We start from the raw sequence: 20,031 nt of genomic DNA on the forward strand, positions 1-20,031 counted from the left end.
TCGATGCAACTTAATACAACGACGGTCGACGGCATGATTTTCTCAAAAATAAGTTTTTCCAAAAGTGTTTGTGTATTTCCAAGAGTATTTACCCTTAGAAATAACCGTTTTTCTTTTAGTGTTAATCCTCTACTTTTTCTCCTTCTGATCCTCATCAACAACAATGGCACAGAGGAAAGAAACCATAGTTTTGTTTCCATTCATGGCACAAGGTCATTTAATCCCTTTCCTGGAATTAGCCCTTCACCTAGAGAAAACAAATAAATGCACCATAACTTTTGTTAACACCCCTTTGAACCTCAATAAACTCAAACCTTCTCTCCCTCAAAATTCCTCCATTAACCTTTTTGAAATTCCCTTCCATAGCATAGATCATAATCTCCCTCCTTGTACTGAAAAGTGAAAACACTGATTCTGTTCCTCATCATCTAGTTTCCAAACTCATTGAAGTTACTTTATCGTTTAAGCCCCATTTCAAGAAACTCGTCAATGATCTTATTCACTAAACCCATTAAATCCATTTATGAATACTTAATAAATGTGTCATGGAATTTCTTATAAATTTATTAAAAATCTAGAAAGTTCTAGTAGCTCGTCAACCACTGAACATTGACTTAAGTTGGCAACACCATGATCAAATAAGAAGATGACCCATTCGCCTCAAAACCAAGGGCGGATCCAGGATTTAATATTACCCCGGGCTAAATTTTAAAATTTATATTTTAAAGCGAACATAAAAATTTATAAGTAGAAATAAGTATATTAAATAAGGAGGAATACCAAAAACTTTATCTCTCTAAATATGTACTATAAACAAAAATAATTATAAAAAAAGAGTAGAAAACAAAAAACAACTCAAATATGAAATTATTTTTTAATTATAGAATTTGACATTGCAACCTATAATAACTTGTAATTATATAAGGATTAAAAAATCAATTAAGAAATTTAAATTAACATAGATCAATACATGTAATTACAATCAATTAAAAATTGCAAGTAAAACTTTTATGCATGAAGTGAAGTACTAAATTACCCGACTTAATAAATTAAATAATTAAAATTTATTTATCCTTTTAAATTGTAAAAGTATTTTTAATCAAAAGTTTTAATAATAAACTAAACTCAATTTAGCAAAAAGATATTTGGGTGCAGTTGTTTCTTTGTCAGATGCTCTATCTCTCTTTAAAGAATTAGAAGTTGATGATTCTTCTATTAAAAGCTCTTAAAATACTCAAATTTTATTTTCTACTTGTCATCTTAGTTAATATAACTAATAAATAAAATCTGAAAATTCACATTAAAATTTTATGAAAATATTGATAATTGTTACTATATGTTATTTCTGTAAGTACTTTTAAGTCTAGTGATGATGTTATATTACATTGACATATATATTTTTTAATTAGAAGCTTTTTAAAATAAATTAAAGCAGTAATAAAATTTTAACACCCTAATGTTTTCAATCTATTCAATAAATATATAATTTAATCATTTTATAAAATAAGTCACTAATTTCAATTGAAAATAATATAATTGACTTAGGGACACATTTATAAATAAAATAAAAACTCTATTATTATATAAAATTAATGAAAACATATGGGTAATTGAGTTAGGGACATATTTAAATATAAAATGAAAACTCTATTGTTATACTAAATTGATGAAAATGTAAGGGTAGTTGAGTTAGGGATATATATGAAACTAAAATGAAAACTCTATTGTTTTATTAAATTATTAAAAAAGTAAGGGGTGTAAATGATTTTTTTAAACTAGACCGGGCTACAGCCCGGTCTAGCCCACGTGCAGGTCCGCCACTGCTCAAAACAAAATATCACTTCTCAAATAAGCCAGATGATTGATGTCAAAGAAAAGGACCACAAATCAAACAAAGAAAAGAGTAACGTCTTTCAATTTCAGCTAAATACTTCACACAAACAAAAAAGAGTACAAGGTGGAAAGCACTTACACAACACTAGAGGAGATATTTGCAGTATAAATGATCCGAAACAAGGATAGGGTTTAACAAAAGTATGTTGAATGTAAAGATGGGTTCAAATATCAAAAATTATTATTTTTTATTATATTTTAGTATCCACAATTGTAATTTAATTTAGGCATATTTTAATCATTAAAAATTATTTTCAAAAATAAGTTTAATAAGTAATTTAGTGAGTTTAAATAACCATATCTTCTTAAATTATGAATGTTATTTGGTCTTTAAAATGAACCAAAATTACCAAAATGACCCCACTCCCCTTCTTTACCTCTTATTCCTCTGCTTCTTTCTCCTCCGATGATCCTCATCAACGCCAATGGCGCAAAGAAAAGAGAATATAGTGATGTTCCCATTCATGGCACAATGCCATATAATCCCTTTCCTAACATTATCCCATCGCTTGGAAGAAACAAACAGATACACCATAACTTTTTTTAACACTTAACATCCTTTTAAACCTCAAGAAACTCAAATCATCTATCCCTCAAAATTCCTCCATTCACCTTCTTGAAATTCCTTTCAATAGCACAGACTACGACCTCCCTCCTTGCACCGAAAAACACAGACTCTATTCCATATCGTCTCTTTCCAAAATTCCTTCAAGCTTCATCGTCGCTCAAACCCCACTTCAAAGAATGCTGCATTGATAATGAAACAGATGGAAAAGGAAGCATCAAAGAATGAGGTCTGATTTGCGTGGAAGGAAGTCTCTGTTACCATTTCTGTCAATGAAAAATAATGTAATCTCTTAACGAGACAATTCTGGGAAATTTCTTGTAGTAACGTTATCTTTTAATGTAATAGGCTAGTTAGTGGCAAGAATTTCATATTTCTTTTATTAAATATGAAATAAAATAAGAAATACCAAATCCGAAGAGTTTAAATGAGCATCAGCCCCCGACAAAATTTGAGAAACCTCAAATACAAAACCATAAATTTACACTCCTAAATCGTACACCTGAATTGTTAGATGTCACTATAGCCTTTAAATCAATTGTCCTCAATTTTTTTAATTATATTCAACTGGCCCTGAATTCTGATGGCAACAAAAAACTTAAGCTTTCATAAGCAACTATGAACAATACTGACTTTTAATTTTTGAACACTGATAGTGTGTCTGAATTATTTATGATATCACCCCACTCCCCTTCTTCTCCAATGGCATAAAGAAAAGAGAACGTGATAATGCTCCCATTCATGGCACAAGGCCATGTAATCCCTTTCCTAGCATTAGCCCATCACTTAGAAAGCACAAAGAACTACACCATAGCTTTTGTTAACACCCACTTAAACATCAAGAAAATCAAATCATCTCTCCCTCAAAGCTCCCCCATTCACTTTCTTGAAACTCCCTTCAATATCATAGATCATGATCTTCCTCCTTGTACTGAAAACACGGATTCTCATCCATTTGATGTTGTTAGAAAACTCCTTGAAGCTACTTTATCCTTTAAACCCCATTTCAAGAAACTCATCATTGATCTTATTGATGAACAAAATGGCCACAAACCGCTCTGTATCATCACAGATATGTTCTTCGGTTGGTGCAAAGAGATAGCACAAGAGTACGGTATTTTTCATGCTATATTTATAGAAGGTGGTGGCTTTGGCTTTGCATGTTACTACTCTTTGTGGGTAGACTTGCCTCATCGGAACACAGATTCGGATGAATTTTTGTTGCTGGATTTTCCTGAAGCTTCAACAATTCATGTCAACCAGCTGGCATGTATCTAAGAGTTGCTGATGGAAGAGATTCTATTTCAACGGTTCTACAGAAAGTGCTTCCCGAATGGACTAATGCTGATGAATTTTAGTTAACACAATAGAGAAACTTGACAAGATTGGACTAATGTATTTCAAGAGCAAATTTTGCCTACCAGCCTGTTCTTCGGTTTACAGGAAGCAAAGCTGGAGCTGGCAAAGAACACGGAATCTCCGCAGAGTTGTGTAAAAATTGGCTCGATAGAAAGCCATGCAGATCAGTTCTTTATGTGTCATTCGGTTCACAAGACACAATAGCTGTTTCGCAAATGGTGCAATTGGCAATGGCTTTAGAGGCTAGTGGCAAGAATTTCATTTGGATTGTTAGGCCTCCGATTGGCTTTGACATAAATTCTGAGTTTAGAGCCAACGAGTGACTGCCTTGAGGATTTGAAGAAAGAGTCAAAGGTTCAGGACAAGGCCTGGTGGTACACAAATGGGCATCTCAGGTGGAAATTTTATCTCATAAGTCAATATCTGCATTTTTGAGTCAGTGCGGATGGAACTCAATCTGCGCTTGAAGCTTTGAGTCATGGGGTGCCGATAAATGGGTGGCCATTGGCAGCAGAGCAGTTTTACAATTCTAATTTGCTTGGAGAAGAGGTTGGGGTTTGCGCGGAGGTTGCAAGAGGGATGAATTGTGCCGTTTTGAAAGAGCACATAGTGGTAAAAATTGAACTGGTAATGAATGAGACTGAGAAAGGAAAGCCAATGAGAATGAAGGATTTAGAAGTTAAGGAGATTATTGACAATGCTTTTAGAAATGATGAAAATTTAAGGGATCTTCTGTGAAAGCCATGGATGGATTCTTGAGTGCAGCATTGATAATGAGGGATATGAAATAGAGAGGACCAAGGAATGAGGTTTGCTGGATGCATGTTGAGTGCTTCTTTCTTTCCTTTGGCATTTCTATATCTTTTAATGAGACATAGTTTTGGGGAAAAATCACTAGGAATCGTTGTTGTTGTTATTTTATTTTATTTTTTTTGCTGCGTGTTGTGTGAAGTGGTGAAAAAACTGCTCAACCTAACCTTTCAACGAACACTCCCCAAGATCCTCGATTAGAATCAACAAGATGCTTAAGAGATGATCTGAATCACTAATAAAGAATCCATGTATGAACAAGATGATGACTGATTCAGAAATGATCAAAGAATTAATCAACAATTCAAAGAGTCACAGAAGAGAGCTATTAACGTGGCTCAGTCAATTTGCATTGACCTACATCCACGAGGGTATTGATTGATTCAAGCCACATTTACACAGAGTTTTACAGAGCATATCAAGGAACAAGAAAACCGCACACGCACCAGCTATCTCTCTCTCTCTCTCTCTCCCGAATGCTCTCGAATCCCCTGTTTTTCACACCAGATGCAGCTGTGTAGATAGCCGTTAACGAACCCAGAAAACTTTTCCAGGAGCGCACGTGTTTGTCATGTGAATTAACGGCCTCGTAACAGCTTTTCAAGTCACGTGCATTGCGTATGCTTTATTAATCTGAAAACGGCAAAGCTTCTGTTCGTTTAAGCTAGCAAATTAAATGTACATCAAAACACAGATCTTGCTTGTCGTTTTGCCTTAGTCATAGACATACCAAAACCCAAATCACCTCTGTCGTTTTGATCTCTTTGATTTGCTTCACTAGTTTACACAACATCGTGTGTCTTTTAGTATATCATGAAAATATTCTCACACGTTATAAAAAATGAATAAAAATGAAGCAATGCTTCTGACGCATATTGATTTTATGGTTGCTCTTAGGCACTTTGTAAAGATTTGCTTTGCTATTTTGTTACATAATGGAAATTTATCAACACTTTAATCTAATAACAGAGGTCCATATATATTAATGGTGCAGTCACCTCTGTATTTTCCTGTAGTAGCCCGTGTATTTGTGAACAATGTTTTTATTTTTATTTTTTTAATACGCCCTTGGCCACAAAATTAGGCACTAAACTTTTCGGTGACTTATAATACTTATCAAGAATTTGAATTAATTTAGGAGTGGTGATATTTGAACCCTTCAATTTCTCTATCCAATTCTCATTTTTCTTAATTAATGTCATTTATTTTTTGAATTACCCGTATTGAAAAATAAAAAATATAATTAAAACAAAAGCAAAAAAAGTGCTAACAAATTCCACAATAGCCACCGATCAAATTCCCCTTATTTATTTAGAATCAAATTCATCATGCTCTAATTTTCTAAATCTACATACACGAAAAGAAAAAAAATATATAAAGATGCAAATTAGTACTGAAATTTTAGAATATCAAAGTTCAATATACAAAATAATATGAATTTTTTTTTTTTTTTTGGGTACTACAATTAACTAATTAGTTAGTTAAGTAGATATCAATGTAGTTATCTTGGAAACAACATAGCTTTTGCTTACGGGATAGACAACAGCAAGCTTCAACGACTCTAAATCGTCGTGCAAATCACAAGGTTTAAATTCTAGTCATATTCTTATTGGCTTTTACATTTACATGCAGTGATGAAATAATTAGGTTTTTTGGTCGGCAGTTGGGGGATTTGTTGATAATGTCATCAAGCAACGACGAGTTAGCAGTTTGGTGGCTTGAGATGGTGACTATAATAGTGGAAGGTGGCTAGAGTTTATGGAATTAGCTTTATAAAAGTAATTGATAATGAAAAATAAATAAATAAATAAAGGTGAGGGGTGGTGAAAGAAAGTGAGGAGGTGAAATATCGCCAGTCATACTTTATAATAATATAGGGCTTTCAGTAACAATAAAGTTGGAATCGAAAGCCCACGCCCACACCCTAAATCAAACCCAGCGCCAATCACATCATTTGGGTTGGTTTTCGATGTTAGAAATCCAGCCCATTTTAATGGTAGGCTGGACTAAGTTGAATTTGACAAAAGCGGGGTTTTAACTCTCTCGCAAAACTCTTATGAAGCCTTCCCTTCGTACTTATATCTCTTTCTTTGATAAAAGTTATAAAAAAGGATCAATAAATTACAATAAATTTTGAATTAAATTTTACTATTTAAATTGTGAACATACTATTTCAAACTAAAATACTTATTATTAGATAATTTATTTCTTCATTGATTCAAAAGTATAATGATTTTTATATATTAAAGAAAAGTTATTTATATATATGTTAGGATTCAATCATTCAAAGAGAGTTAGATCCATTATTTGTCCTTCAATATAATAGAACTATGATTATAAAAATGGGTTTTCATAAGAATATTAAAAGGGTGTGAAAACTGAAAAGTATTACTCGCTCACAAACTCATACGACCCAAGCCCATGTATTTAATATATATATATATATATATAATGATTTTATTGATAAATTAGCATGAAAGAAAAATAAATGCCAACTATTTATTTTGGTATAATTGGAAATTTGCATCTCTTGATTTATCATTGGCACTTAGGGTTGGGCATAGATTGGGTTTGTGAAAATCAACCCAATCTACTATTGAATAGATTGAGATAAATTCAACCTAACCTAATTAAATAAACAAAATCAATGGGTTGAGTAAGGTTGGATTGATCGGGTTGAAGATTAAATCAAAATTAAAAGTTTAATAAAGAAAAAAGATGTAAAACTTAAAATGAAACTTATTAAAATTAAATATAAATCTATTATAACATGAAATTTCATTCACCATTGAGTGTTCGATAAAGAAAGTTAAAAGATTAGCTATCTAAAAATTTCAATGATGAGCTCTTCGACTTTATTCCTGGTTCCTCGCATCTCTTTTTCAAACTCTAAGTTTAGACCTTTTAGATAATTAATTAGCATCATTTTCAATAACAAAATGAAAGTGGTATATAATAATATAAAATAAATATTTATTAAAAAATAAAGAGAAATTGAAATCAACTTACTTTCAAAATTATACTTAAAAGATAATAAATTCACTTATATGAGAGAGAGATTTTAGTTTTGGAATTAGACTTTAGAGCAACAAATACGAGAATGAAATAGTCTTTTCGATATAAAAATAAAAAGAGTTAAAAATTAGGTTAGTCGTTTAGGTTTTCAGGATTTTACAGTTGAGGATTAATATGTGTGTGTATTTGCAAATGTTGAATTAGGTTAGGCAAATTCATTATAATTAACCCAACCCAACCCAATTATTAATTAAGTTCTGAAAATTGACCTAATTAACTTATAACAATCCGCTCAACTCATCAAACTTAAATTGGGTTGGATCAAGTCTATTGGGTTAGATTAGGTTTGCCCACCCCTAATGGCGCTACCACCATCAATGATTAAGTTTATGATAGTCGCTATAATGATATTTTTAAGTTTCAGCAGAATTGGATCACCACCATTGAATTTTTTAGTTATTTTTAAATTAATTTTTTTCCTAAGAGGATAATACACTAAAAATTATTGAGTCTAAAAGAAAGAAAGTGAACTAACTTTATTTATTTCCTTTATCGTTTATTTATACATTTAAATCCAAGTGTTTTAAAAAATAGTTCAAATATTACTTTTCTTGAAATTTTGGTTCAATCACATGCCGTAAATTTCATTTTGTGAAGCCCAATGTTTATGGGAGATTTTTATATCTCTAACACATCCAATATATGAAAACAAAATTCATAAAAATGTACTTTTCCAAAACATATGTATTTAGATATCTATTATTGTCAATTTTTAATTATTTTTCCCATTTATTTATTTAATATTGCGTTTATGTTCGCTTAAATATTATAGGAGATATTAATATACACACAATAATATCAAATTGTTGGAGGAAATGAAATTTAAATTATTGGACAAGTGAGAGTAATTTTTTTATAATGGTATTTCTCTATTAGAATAAATAAAATTAAATAAATAAAATGGTATTTCTCTATTAGAATAATAAACTGTTTTCGTCTATACATCAACCAAATTTGAGCTTACTACGATGCTATTGTCATATTTAAGTACATTATTTTTTGTCCGGAAGACTCTCCAAAACTAACATAGAGTCAACAAATCTACATCATATATTCCCAAAAAGATTTGCAAAATTAGTGTTAAGAAGCTACGCAGCGTGAAGTCAACTTGAAGTTATGCATGCCTCCGCTGCGAAATCAGATATTAAAAATTCTTGTTGATTACATCGATCTTGAATTCGAAGTTCAAATTGCCAACTAGTTATGAGTTGGGTCACGAACTTCATGGAGTTTGGGTTTGGGCCAAAAACCCGTCTGGCAGCCCAAATGAAATCAACATTTACATTTTTCTTTTTCAATTCCTAAATTGTGGATAGACCTATCACCTATAGTCAATATGCGACGGCTACTAAATTAAGGCGAGGAAGGAGAATTATTTTCTTTGTTATTCTCGATTAGGTGGGTTAGCTCACATCAAAATCAATTCATTGCTTCACAATTTTATGACGTTAGAAATTTCTATTAGAAATTGTATACTTCAATCATTTAAAAAAAGAAAAATCCTATATAGGATTCCAATTCTATCACTTCAAAATTCCACCTAATCCCCTAACAACTACAAGTCAATTTATGCTAGCAATAGAAAAAAAATAAAAAAATAAAACCCATCTGACAATTTATTCAAACATCAATTTCACATATAGTTACAAACTTTCTTGGCTCTTCATTTAGGCTGCTGATTTATACCTGCAAAGAACCTTACATCTCAGAACCTTATCTTGAACATAAAACCCAGGCATCACCATGATTTTAACTCGGCTCGAACCGTGTGACTTTTGCCTATCCATCAACATATCTTCCATGTAATGTGCATCAAAGCTTCTATTATCTTCGACCCTCAAGATTCCCAATGGTGGATTGAATGAAAATGCAAGCAAATGAAGTAACCAAATGCATTTAGCTGCAACAAAGAAAGCCTGCAGCAATTGCTCAGGCCATGGCCTAGTCCAATTCAGTGTCGTGATAATGCAACTCATTTTTTGGTCGCAGAACTTGCTAAATTCTTCACTATAGAATTTAGTCCCCTTCCTCAACACTTCATTCCAGCTTAGATTTCTTAGTGAAACAAACGACGCAAACTGTGCTTGGCGATCTTGCTGTGGATCTAAAATCTTCGGTGAGCCATTTTTCTGAAACACACAATTCTCAAAGTCCTGGTAGAGTGATTGGTTTATCATGGCTTCCAAGTGGTACAAAACAGCCTTGGAGTATTTTGAACTTAGTGACAATTTATACGGTTGAAGCAGCACATTCAAATTATCCATTAGAGTGTGGTCCGTCTCTTCAATCTGTGCAACAAGTGTCTTGCAAAATTGCTTCACCGACAATCTTGCTTCTGAAACAATCTGCAAGAAACCTTCCACCATTGCTTCTTCACTAACCGGCATCAAACTCTCTCCATTTCCATCAATAGACTTCCCTCTTCGGGGAAAATTCCCAAGCTTTTCATTAACTTGATGAGAGTCCTTTGCATGTGTTGCTGCTTGTCTCAAGGCTTTCTTCAGCTCTTCACAATAAGCCTCCAAGTACTCCAGCTTTTGCCTTAGCTCCCCAAATGAAGATCTCATCTCTGAAACTTCCATTAATGCTGCGTCTCTACTCTCATTTGCTTCCATAAGTTCCCTCTTCAATGTCTCTATTGACAATATCCCCAAGTCCTTAAAAACCTGTGAAACTTCCTCGGATTCTGTCCGGTTAGGGGAGTTTTCACTCTTGTGCTTCTTCTTTAACCGCGGAAACAACCATGACAGCACTCCCCCACGACTCTTAGGCTGCGAGTGAACCATTGAATGAGAGTCTGTCAAGGGCACAACAATGTTAGAACTCCTGATGCTTCTAACGACATTTTCGGATTCACTTGTTATAACTGCCGGCTTGCATCTATTGCAAGAGGATACTGATTTGAAGTCCCCCAAGCTGTTTCTTCTGCTTGACTTGTAAACTTCAGTTCCTGGTGATGTTTGTAGCACAGTGATGTGGTTTGTGCAGGAACCAGTAACTGATTTTTGGTCATCAGCTGGGCAGAAATGGGACTCGAAACTGGCCAAACCAGAAGGCAATCCTTTCTTTGAAGATAAAATTTCTTTCTTATAATCAGATAAAGTTGATTCATTGCCATTGCCTCCATCCAATGCATACTCATCCCAGGTTCCCGATGGATTCTTTGAGTGAATCTGATGATACCCGGTTACTGGTTCATCTTCATAACTCTGTCAAAAATTCCCCAAAATCTCAATATAAAATCCAACTACATGAGAAAGCTAGAACAAAATTGAAAGCATAGCATGTTAAAAAATGGCCTATATTATCCCATCACGGTAAAAAATCAAGAAAATGCACATGAGATTAAAATTAAAATAAGTAGAAATTTAAAAGAATGAGCATGTTAGTTTATACAGAATACAATATACATTGACAAAACGAAAGGGCATATTAATATCACAACAAAACAAATTTCTGGTTTTTATTTATTCAATCGCTGCCAACTACTAAAGTACCTAAAAAATTCCTTTTGTTACAGAATCTTTTCAAAATATTAGACCACAAATGGAGTAGCAACAACAGAAAAAACATTCCGTTTCAATAAATAACATAAAGGTAATTAAAAAAGATTACAACTTGTTTTAAAAAAATAAGAAAATAAACAAAACTTACAGGAGTGAAAACAGGGTAATCATGAGCAGAGAACTGAGAAACAGGGCGAGAAACCGGGGAAGTAGAAGAAGAATTGAATCTGTTATTAGCAGCAGGGCTATTTCCTTGCATCAGAGCTGAATGAAGGGCTCTGAGCTCCACTGCTTTAGCAATGGCAGCTTGTATTTCTTGTCTGCTAACTTCATTATTATTGTTGTTTTCGTTGCCACTGTCGTGATTTTGAAAGATTTGTGTAGCAGTAGTTGCCGCAGCCATGAACAGAGCATAAAACAGAGTTGCACATAAACAAAATAATACACAACAGAGAATAGAACAAAGTATGCGACTAGATATTGTTGTAAAATTTGGGTATCCAACGGTTGGATGTGATTCGCAGAGATTAAGATGATATCCACTGTTAGAATCTTGGAGAGCCAGAAAATTGTGAGAGATGGGGAAATGAATAAGAAAATGGAAATGAAAATGAATGTGAGGTATATATGTAAACTCCAATGAACTTTTCTTTTGTCTTTGTCTTCAAGGAATTAATAGAATGAGAGCATGTGAGTAAGAAAGAGAGAGAAGTTTCAAAATGGATTAATAGAATGACAGCATGTGAAGGAAAAGAGAGAGGGAACAATTCATGGCTTTGCCAGTTTCCTAAAATGCCCATGAATTTTTCTAAAACTAAATTTCTTGGACCACCCTAGCCTTTCAAGAAATATCGAGAGGTTTCAAAACTTTTTGATTATAAGTTGTGATATGACCGTGAATTGAATCCTAGACTTTTTGTAGTACCTAAAAAGGAAAAAGTTCTTGTAGATTGAGAGTAATGTGCATTCGGGGTTTCGAAGACTCACAAAATCTTATTAGTAAAACAAATCTTTTTACACTCACCATTAATAATAATAGAAAATGATCATTTTCAAATAGCAACAAGAAGTGATGGCGGTACCACTTAGAAACATGATTGCTCAAGTATTATAACAAGATGGTTCCACTATAAAATCATTATTTATACCAACAGTTTTTGTTGGTGGTGTTGTTCTCATTATTGCATTGATTTGAAGTTGTTATCATACATGTGTAATCATCATAATTGATCATATAAGTATGCTGCCATCTGAGGGCACGCTCTAGCCCCACATTGATTAGACTATTTGTTTAGAAATAGTAAATAAACATGATATTATTTCTATTGTAAAAAGTTGTGTTCACAATCATAGTCTTCACTTGAATTTTCTTTCCTTCATTTGCATTTTCAATGGAGTCTAAGCTGTAAATCCATATGAAGAATAGACAAATGCGGATCACAAGTAAAAAGAAAACATTTGACTGGTGTTAAGCTTGACTTTAGTTTTTAACGTTGAATAACATTGTATTAGAGTTATAATTCTATGCTATAAATTCCTTCAACTCATTCAATTTATTGACGACTTCATCTCGGTTTCAATTTCATCAAAGACATGTATTTTGATTTAAGTCAGATTTCATTGAATTCTCATTCGACATTAGAGACCTATTAGACCTAACTAAAACGCAACATTTTTCTTGAATTCTACCTAAGGTTTTGATAGCGGCTGCTTCTCAATTGCAATTTCAAAACCAAACTTTGAATTAACACTAACATAGTGCATGCTCCTGTGGAAAATTCACGCAGTTGATTTCAAAGTGGTTAAAAGCCATGCAATTGATGTTCACTGTGAAAGTTGAGCTAATTTATTGTTTAAAATTTTTCAAAATCTAATAAATAAATGGTTCACTTTTTAGTAAGCAAAGAAGAAAAGAATAGAAAAGAAAAAGTTGCTATAATTACTCCATTACATTGGACCTTTGAAGGTAGAATTTAGAGGTTCTTAGGGTAGTTTTGTCCAAAGAGAGTTGCCCCAAGGTTGCGGGCTTGCGGATTCTGCCGAAAGGAAATCAGGTGGGGGACAGACATGTCCGATAGCTTCCACATACTCACTGTCTTTCCCTTTTCTCTGAGTTGTGAATCTAGTGAGAAATAATGCCATTGTGGGGACCATAAAAATTAATCTTAGTACAATTTTTTCTTTTTTGTTTTAATTTAGCTTAACGGTTGTAACTAACATAAACTTTGACCACTTATACTGCGCTTAGTGTCAGTAACAACGCTACAGAGTTATAGACTCCGGATATGCAGAGTAAATATAAATATAGACATCCCTAAAAGCAACAGTATGTGAGTCACGAGACAGATGAATAAATAAAAATACTAGATTAAATAAAAAGAGCAAAAGAATAGCTAATTAAGATGAGATTTAATCGGTCACAGCTGAAAGTTTTTATAAATAGAAATATTGAATAATTTGAAAGAGATTTGAACTTAAATTCTCAGGGGAGAATATGTCCATTCTCCCCTAATTAAGATTACTTTTTTTTTTTTAGTATTTTCCAAGGAACCATATGCTAATTTGAGCGATGAAATTCTTTTTATAGGTACCAAATTGACACTAGAAGTTGTGGGAGTTTGAAGATAAGGACAAAATTGTCATTTTTTGATATCGAAGGAATTTTGCTTCTTCAACAATAATCTAATCCCCTTCCATCTATACGAGCATAGTTGAAATATCATACTTCTTATTTTCAACACAAGCTTCAACATTAATCTAATCCCCTTCCATCTATAGGAGCATAGTTGAAATATCATATTTCCTATTAGTAATTCTAAAAAAAAAAAAAATTCACGTAGTTAGCTACTTCCAGTGACGTTAAAACTTAGATGAGAATTTCAATCCAAGCGACATTGGGGGTTAAATGGAGATTATTGAAAGAAGTAGGGCTTTTTTGAAGTAACCAATTATGTATTAAATATTTCAACTATGTAATAGTTTTTGTTGTTTGTTTATTTCAGATGGAATTCCAGGTAGGATTGTTGAAATGTTAATTTAGTATACGAAGTTTGCTTTTCCCCATCATCGCTTTTGTTTTTGTAAAAAAATTATTAATAATAAAAACCATTATAATATTGAGATTAATTTTCTGATCCAACCACCCCATCAAAAAGCTTACTAAGGTTTTGTCAACCTCCACATGCAAAAAGTGCTGTTAATTTCTTGTTTAATCGATAAGATAATGACTATAATAAGTTTAAATTAAGCATAGTGATCATAGCAGGTTTGATGTTGCACAAAGTTTAGAATCTAAGCAGCTATAAGCTGTCTAGTAATTAGCCATGACTCCTGCAAAGATAAGGCTTGGAACCCAACAAAAGAATTAGGTTCCATTCTTTTGACGATTTACGAAAAAAAAAGTCAAAAAAAAAAATTTTTAGTATTCATATTGTTCGGTGAAAATTTTGTTCATACTAAATTTTATCTTATTATGATCAGATCAAAGAGATGAATCAAAATTATTATTGAGCACTAAATGAATAGTTTGTATTTTTTGATTTTTTTTTATTCTCTCACCTAACAACTATTTATTCAGAGCTCAACAAAAAAATTAGCTCAATAATAAATCTTTATTCTTGAAATATTTGTAATGTTAACAATGAAATGCAAATGATTTTCAATAAAATGCAATACTATGCTTATGATATCTGATGTTTTACTAATCAAATTAAGACCGAACTTAATGCCGTGACTCTATCATGTTGAATCTAAAACCTAGAAAGAAGAATAATTTATTTCATATTTTACTTTAACAATTTAATACAGACCGTATTAATGGTTTAGGATAGGGCCTCACAATCATTTGTCCATTTCATTTCTTAGAATCAAAGGCTTCTTAGAGGACAGGCTTGACTCTTCATACTGCAAAAGTGATTGAGGGTGGAGCTTACACAGTATATCACATCTTGATCCTTGAGAATTTAGAACATGAAAATAAAGTATATATCTTTTCTTGTGATTGGTTACTAATAAAAATTTTAAAACAATTAATATTTGACAAGGCGGAAACATTGAAAGTAGATTAATATAAGAAATAAAGGTTTGTGAATAATGATAAGTTTTATTGAAAAATCTAAATGAGTAAAACTATGGTTTTGAGCTCCTTTTATAATAAGTTTAGATATCCTGAATTTACTAAAATAGTTAAATTCAAAATATAATATGATAATTAAATTCTCCTAATTAAAATAATAAAATAAAAATAAACAGCACTCAAACTTGAATTCCAAAAAAAAGATAAAAATCTTTAAAAAAAACAAGGAAAAATAGGAAAAAAAATCCTAAAACTAGGAAATGATCAGGGAAAAAGTAGAATTTCTAGCTTGATCCTGGGGCAGAACAACACAAGTAGTTCTGAGTTAGATTTGTCTTGTCGCAAGCTTTAAAACAACATATTATACTTAAAAAGGGGATGCCTGAGGCCTGTGGCTCAAGTTATGGCCTTCAGAAGATACCCTACTTGTAATACACAATTACCATACATCAATATCAATCATAATGTAATAATGATAATTATGAGAAAATCGAGATCTCCATGATAACAAGCTTGTTACCTCAATATTACAGCAAAAATGCAAAACCCAGTAATCATGCAATCCTTAGATGGATATTTCTCATCCTTTATGAGAAAATGATTAATTTAGATTCAGACTTGAGATTTTTATACTATTGTAACTATCATTGATTAGATAAAAAATAATATTTAATTAAATCTTAACTATAAACCACTATAAATTTTTGCGTGATAGAAAATAATAATAAAAAAACTCAGCTCATATCTTTAATACTTTTAGAAGAATATCACCGGGTAAAAGCCTATTTAGTCTCTGTATTTTAAGATTAGTGTCCATTTAGTCCCCGCATTTTTAAAAATATCTCGAAACATTCATATTGTTCAAGTATTGATGCCCCTACCCTTACTTTTTATTTCTTTTGGCTTACTTTTACAATATTACCCTTTTATAATATTTTTTGTTTGGACATTAATAAAAATAAAATAATTAAATTACCAATTTAACCCTAAAAAATAAAAAATTTATATTAATTTTTTTGCAAGCACCATTTGCACACTTGATAGTTTGCATACAATTTTTGACAATTAAAAATTAATATAATTTTATATTTTTTATTTTTAGGGTTAAATTGGTAATTTAATTATTTTCTTTTTATTAATGTCCAAACAAAAAAAATATTATAAAAGGGTAATATTGTAAAAATAAGCCAAAAAAAATAAAAAGTAACGGTAGGGGTATCAATGCTTTAACATCAATGATATTTCGAGGTATTTTTAAAAATACGAAAACTATATAGACATTAATATTAAAATATAGGGACTAAATGAACTTTTACCCGAATATCACCTATCCCTTGAAAAAGGCAAATGAAGTAGACATGATAAGAAAAATAGGTTTAGACCTCTGAGTTGTGTTATAATAGAATAGAATTAATTCTGGTCAGGTTTGCTAAATATCAACATATTAACGTTATTATTTTATTGAAAAAACACAATATTTTCTTCGAAATTGGGTCCCTTAGAAGCAAATGAACATTGCCACCATCGTTTGTATTTTTGCCTCGTGTCTTCCAATTGATACTGATCATATATTATTTTAGGAGAAACCTGCGGTGCAACTGTGGTACCGTGCCACAGTTGCATCCAACCGTTAGATGCTAATGGATTCCATCAATTCAAGTACATCCAATAATTAGATGTAATTGTGGTACGGTACCACAGTTACACCGTAGCCTGATCCATTATTGTAATACAAAAATCCTACAAAAGTTAAGAACAATCTCCAGTCTTTGGTTAATATTTTGTTCAATCCTTTTTTTTTAGTTTCCCCAGACAGGTGTTCCAAAAAAAAAAAATAATAATTCTCCAAAGAGAATATTTATATTTTCATGATTGTAGCTTTATGTTTGTATACACATAAGTAGTGAATGCTCATCATTTTCATTTTACAGCTTTATGTTCTTGCACAGAGATTGATTGTCTGTCCCTTTCTTTCGTACCGAAGAGAATAAAGCAGCGAAAATACTGCAACAAAATCCAAGCAAAAATACTGCAAAGCATTAAGCGTGCGTGTTTTATTTCTTTTTATTTTCTTGTATTATTATTTATCTCAAAAAATAAATTATTTTTAAATTGAAAAAAAAGAAAGCAAGAATAAAGTGTTTCTGTTTGCCAAGTTAGGAGTATTTTTTAAAGTGAAAGTAGAAAGAATGAATACTCATGCATGCTTGGCTTACTCCTCGTATAACGTTTGGATTTTGGCTTGGCTTGGTTGTTTGCTCGTGCTAAAAGATTATTCCTTTTGTTAAATGTATGTGTATGCTATTGCGTATAAAGAGTCAGATTCAATACCCACGAAAGTAACGAAAGAGGAATTTTCAATAAATACAACGACTAAATAGATCATTGTCTTAGCCATAATTGTGAGGAAAGTGGTTCGCGCCCCCGCAGACGCATTGCAGGGGTTTAATTTAAATATCTTTATTTGAGGCCTTAGAGCTTGAGTGAAGACAGTCTTTCTCATAAAATGAGAGTTGGGCATTCCTCGAATATTTGAGAGGGTTAAAAATCTGAGCGGTGTCATATCAGAATTGATGTAAACGGGTCTTAGTAATTTATATGGTGTAAATATCATGAACAATAATTCTTTAAAAAAAAAAAAGATCATTGTCTTAAATTTTCGGGACTAAAGAATATTTACTTAATATCTGTGACAACATACCATATTTTTTTTTTCTTATAGCCCCATTGTCGTTTCATATTAGTTGAAATAGACTTCGTGCTCAAGTTGAGACAAATGAGAGCCCACTGTCGTTAGTGCATTCACGTTCTTAATTTTGAGTTCATTTTGTAAGATATATTAATTGTTTTTGTGACGAACGTCGTTGGAGTTTGCTCTTCAATTCATAGTGAGCTATAATATTCGAGTTACCTAATACAATCGAACTAATATAAATAGAATCTCTAGAGCAAGACTAATTAAATTCAATTTAGTACTCTAGAAACAAAACCCAATAATTGTAAGAGGAATCTATGTCCCATAAAACAGCAGCACAGATAATTAGTAATACGATGTTAAAGAACGATATTTTCTTTTGAAATATCAAAGCTCTTAAACCAATTAGTGCATGCATGATAAAATTGACATCCATGTTTTAGCCCATCGACTAATTTAAGTCGATAAATCATCTCACAATTAGAGGCCTTCTCCTTCCCCACTTTTCGACAACAATATTTTTCGCGTTGCTTCAAGAAGTATAGGGAGTTGTTTCTTCGATTGTTGAACCCAAGAAGAATGTCGAATTGTATCTCTTCAATATCAACTTATCTAATTGCAAAAACATGCACGCTCACAGTTTGTCATGCTTAATTTTCCGAAATAATATCATTTCCAACATCCTTGAGGGTGATTAATTACTAAGTATTGGATATGATTGACGATGTTAAGATTTATTTTATACTTATTCTCACCTCTTCGTCTCATCGCTAAGGTTGAGGGTTTGAATTAGTTTACATCGAGGCAGTTCAAAACAAACTTTATGCTCGGGCTTCAAAGTGAATTATATTGAGACACGGCTCTCCTTAATATGAAAATAGATTTTCGAATTGATTTGCTTACTCTTGATTTGAACTTCAACTGAACTACATCAAGGCAGGGGGCTAGAGTCTCCTTTATTAAGCATACTTCCCAATAAAATTTCAATTGCGCTACATCATTAGAATCCCAACGTATTTAATACAACCATTAGTATACTTGTAATATACTTGGAAACGGAGAAACTATATATATGAAAACTATCACATCAAGCTTTTAGATCCAGCACTTTCTTTAACGCATAGACCATTTATATTTATTTAGAAGGCTAATGCATGGTCTATTTGGTTATTGTGATTAGACGCTCGAGGTTGATTAGTTGTTGCTTGATACAAATTAATTATTTCATTGTCGTTTTGGAGCCACTTGTGTGTGTTAGGACATTCGAATAGGACAAATAAATCATATTCAATGAACCCCAAGGAAGCAGCCAGTGATACAAAAATCAAATATGAATATTACACATTTTTTAAAGTAGAGATTATCCTCCGACCACTTACAACAATATAGAAATTGTAAATAGTAATTATAAATTTTTTACGATATCTTAAAACTACCTTAAATTTTAATTTTAATTTAATTAATTATTTTCTATTAATTACATTAGTCACTATTAAAGAATCTAAGATAAATAAATAATTTTAAATCACCACCTAAAATATAGTTTTATCTTCTTAAATAAATGTAGGGACAGAACAAATCCGACGTTCTCCAGCATTTGAAGATAAGAACACCTTCATTATGTAATAAAACTACTTCAAAATTTTTTGTAATAATTTCAATCTATCATTAAAATAATATTTTTGTCCCTTCTGATTCAGTTATAAACTAATTATCGATTGTTTATTGAGTTTTCGTTCAAGGGTAGGAACTAGGAATCTAAATGATAATTTTTTTTTTTTAATTTTTTTGTCTGACATGGATGAGAAAATGACAAATTAATTGAGTCCATGACGATAAGAGATTAACTCACGAGTGTTGCAAAACAGCAACCTCCCTAAAATTTTGACTTTTGTCAAAAATTGAGTACCGCGTGGGACCTTGGGGTGATAATGCTCTGGTTGCAACTAATCTGCAAATTACTAAATTACTAAATTACCCGAATATTTCAACTAATTTGCAAGTTTGCCAATCCAAATATGCAATGCAGTGCGCAGTAGAGAAAGAAAAAGAC

General features: G+C 31.8%; 1 protein-coding gene and 1 pseudogene across 1 annotated transcript; one reads left to right on the plus strand and one right to left on the minus strand.

The window, feature by feature from the left end:
- The first annotated feature begins 163 nt into the window (after positions 1-163).
- On the plus strand, positions 164-4,608 carry LOC102629078 (UDP-glycosyltransferase 92A1-like; annotated as a pseudogene).
- Positions 4,609-9,292: 4,684 nt separating this feature from the next.
- LOC102621269 (hypothetical protein) lies at positions 9,293-11,934 on the minus strand. The gene is made up of 2 exons (XM_006493585.4): positions 11,357-11,934; positions 9,293-10,911 (listed from the first exon to the last, which is right to left on the minus strand). Exons 1-2 carry the CDS (start codon positions 11,609-11,611, stop codon positions 9,370-9,372), a joined length of 1,797 nt encoding a protein of 598 aa, XP_006493648.1. The 5' UTR covers positions 11,612-11,934; the 3' UTR covers positions 9,293-9,369.
- Between the last annotated feature and the right edge of the window lie 8,097 nt (positions 11,935-20,031).

The sequence above is a fragment of the Citrus sinensis genome, chromosome 2 (genome assembly GCF_022201045.2).
Source record: "Citrus sinensis cultivar Valencia sweet orange chromosome 2, DVS_A1.0, whole genome shotgun sequence".
In the NCBI taxonomy this organism is placed as follows: domain Eukaryota; kingdom Viridiplantae; phylum Streptophyta; class Magnoliopsida; order Sapindales; family Rutaceae; genus Citrus; species Citrus sinensis.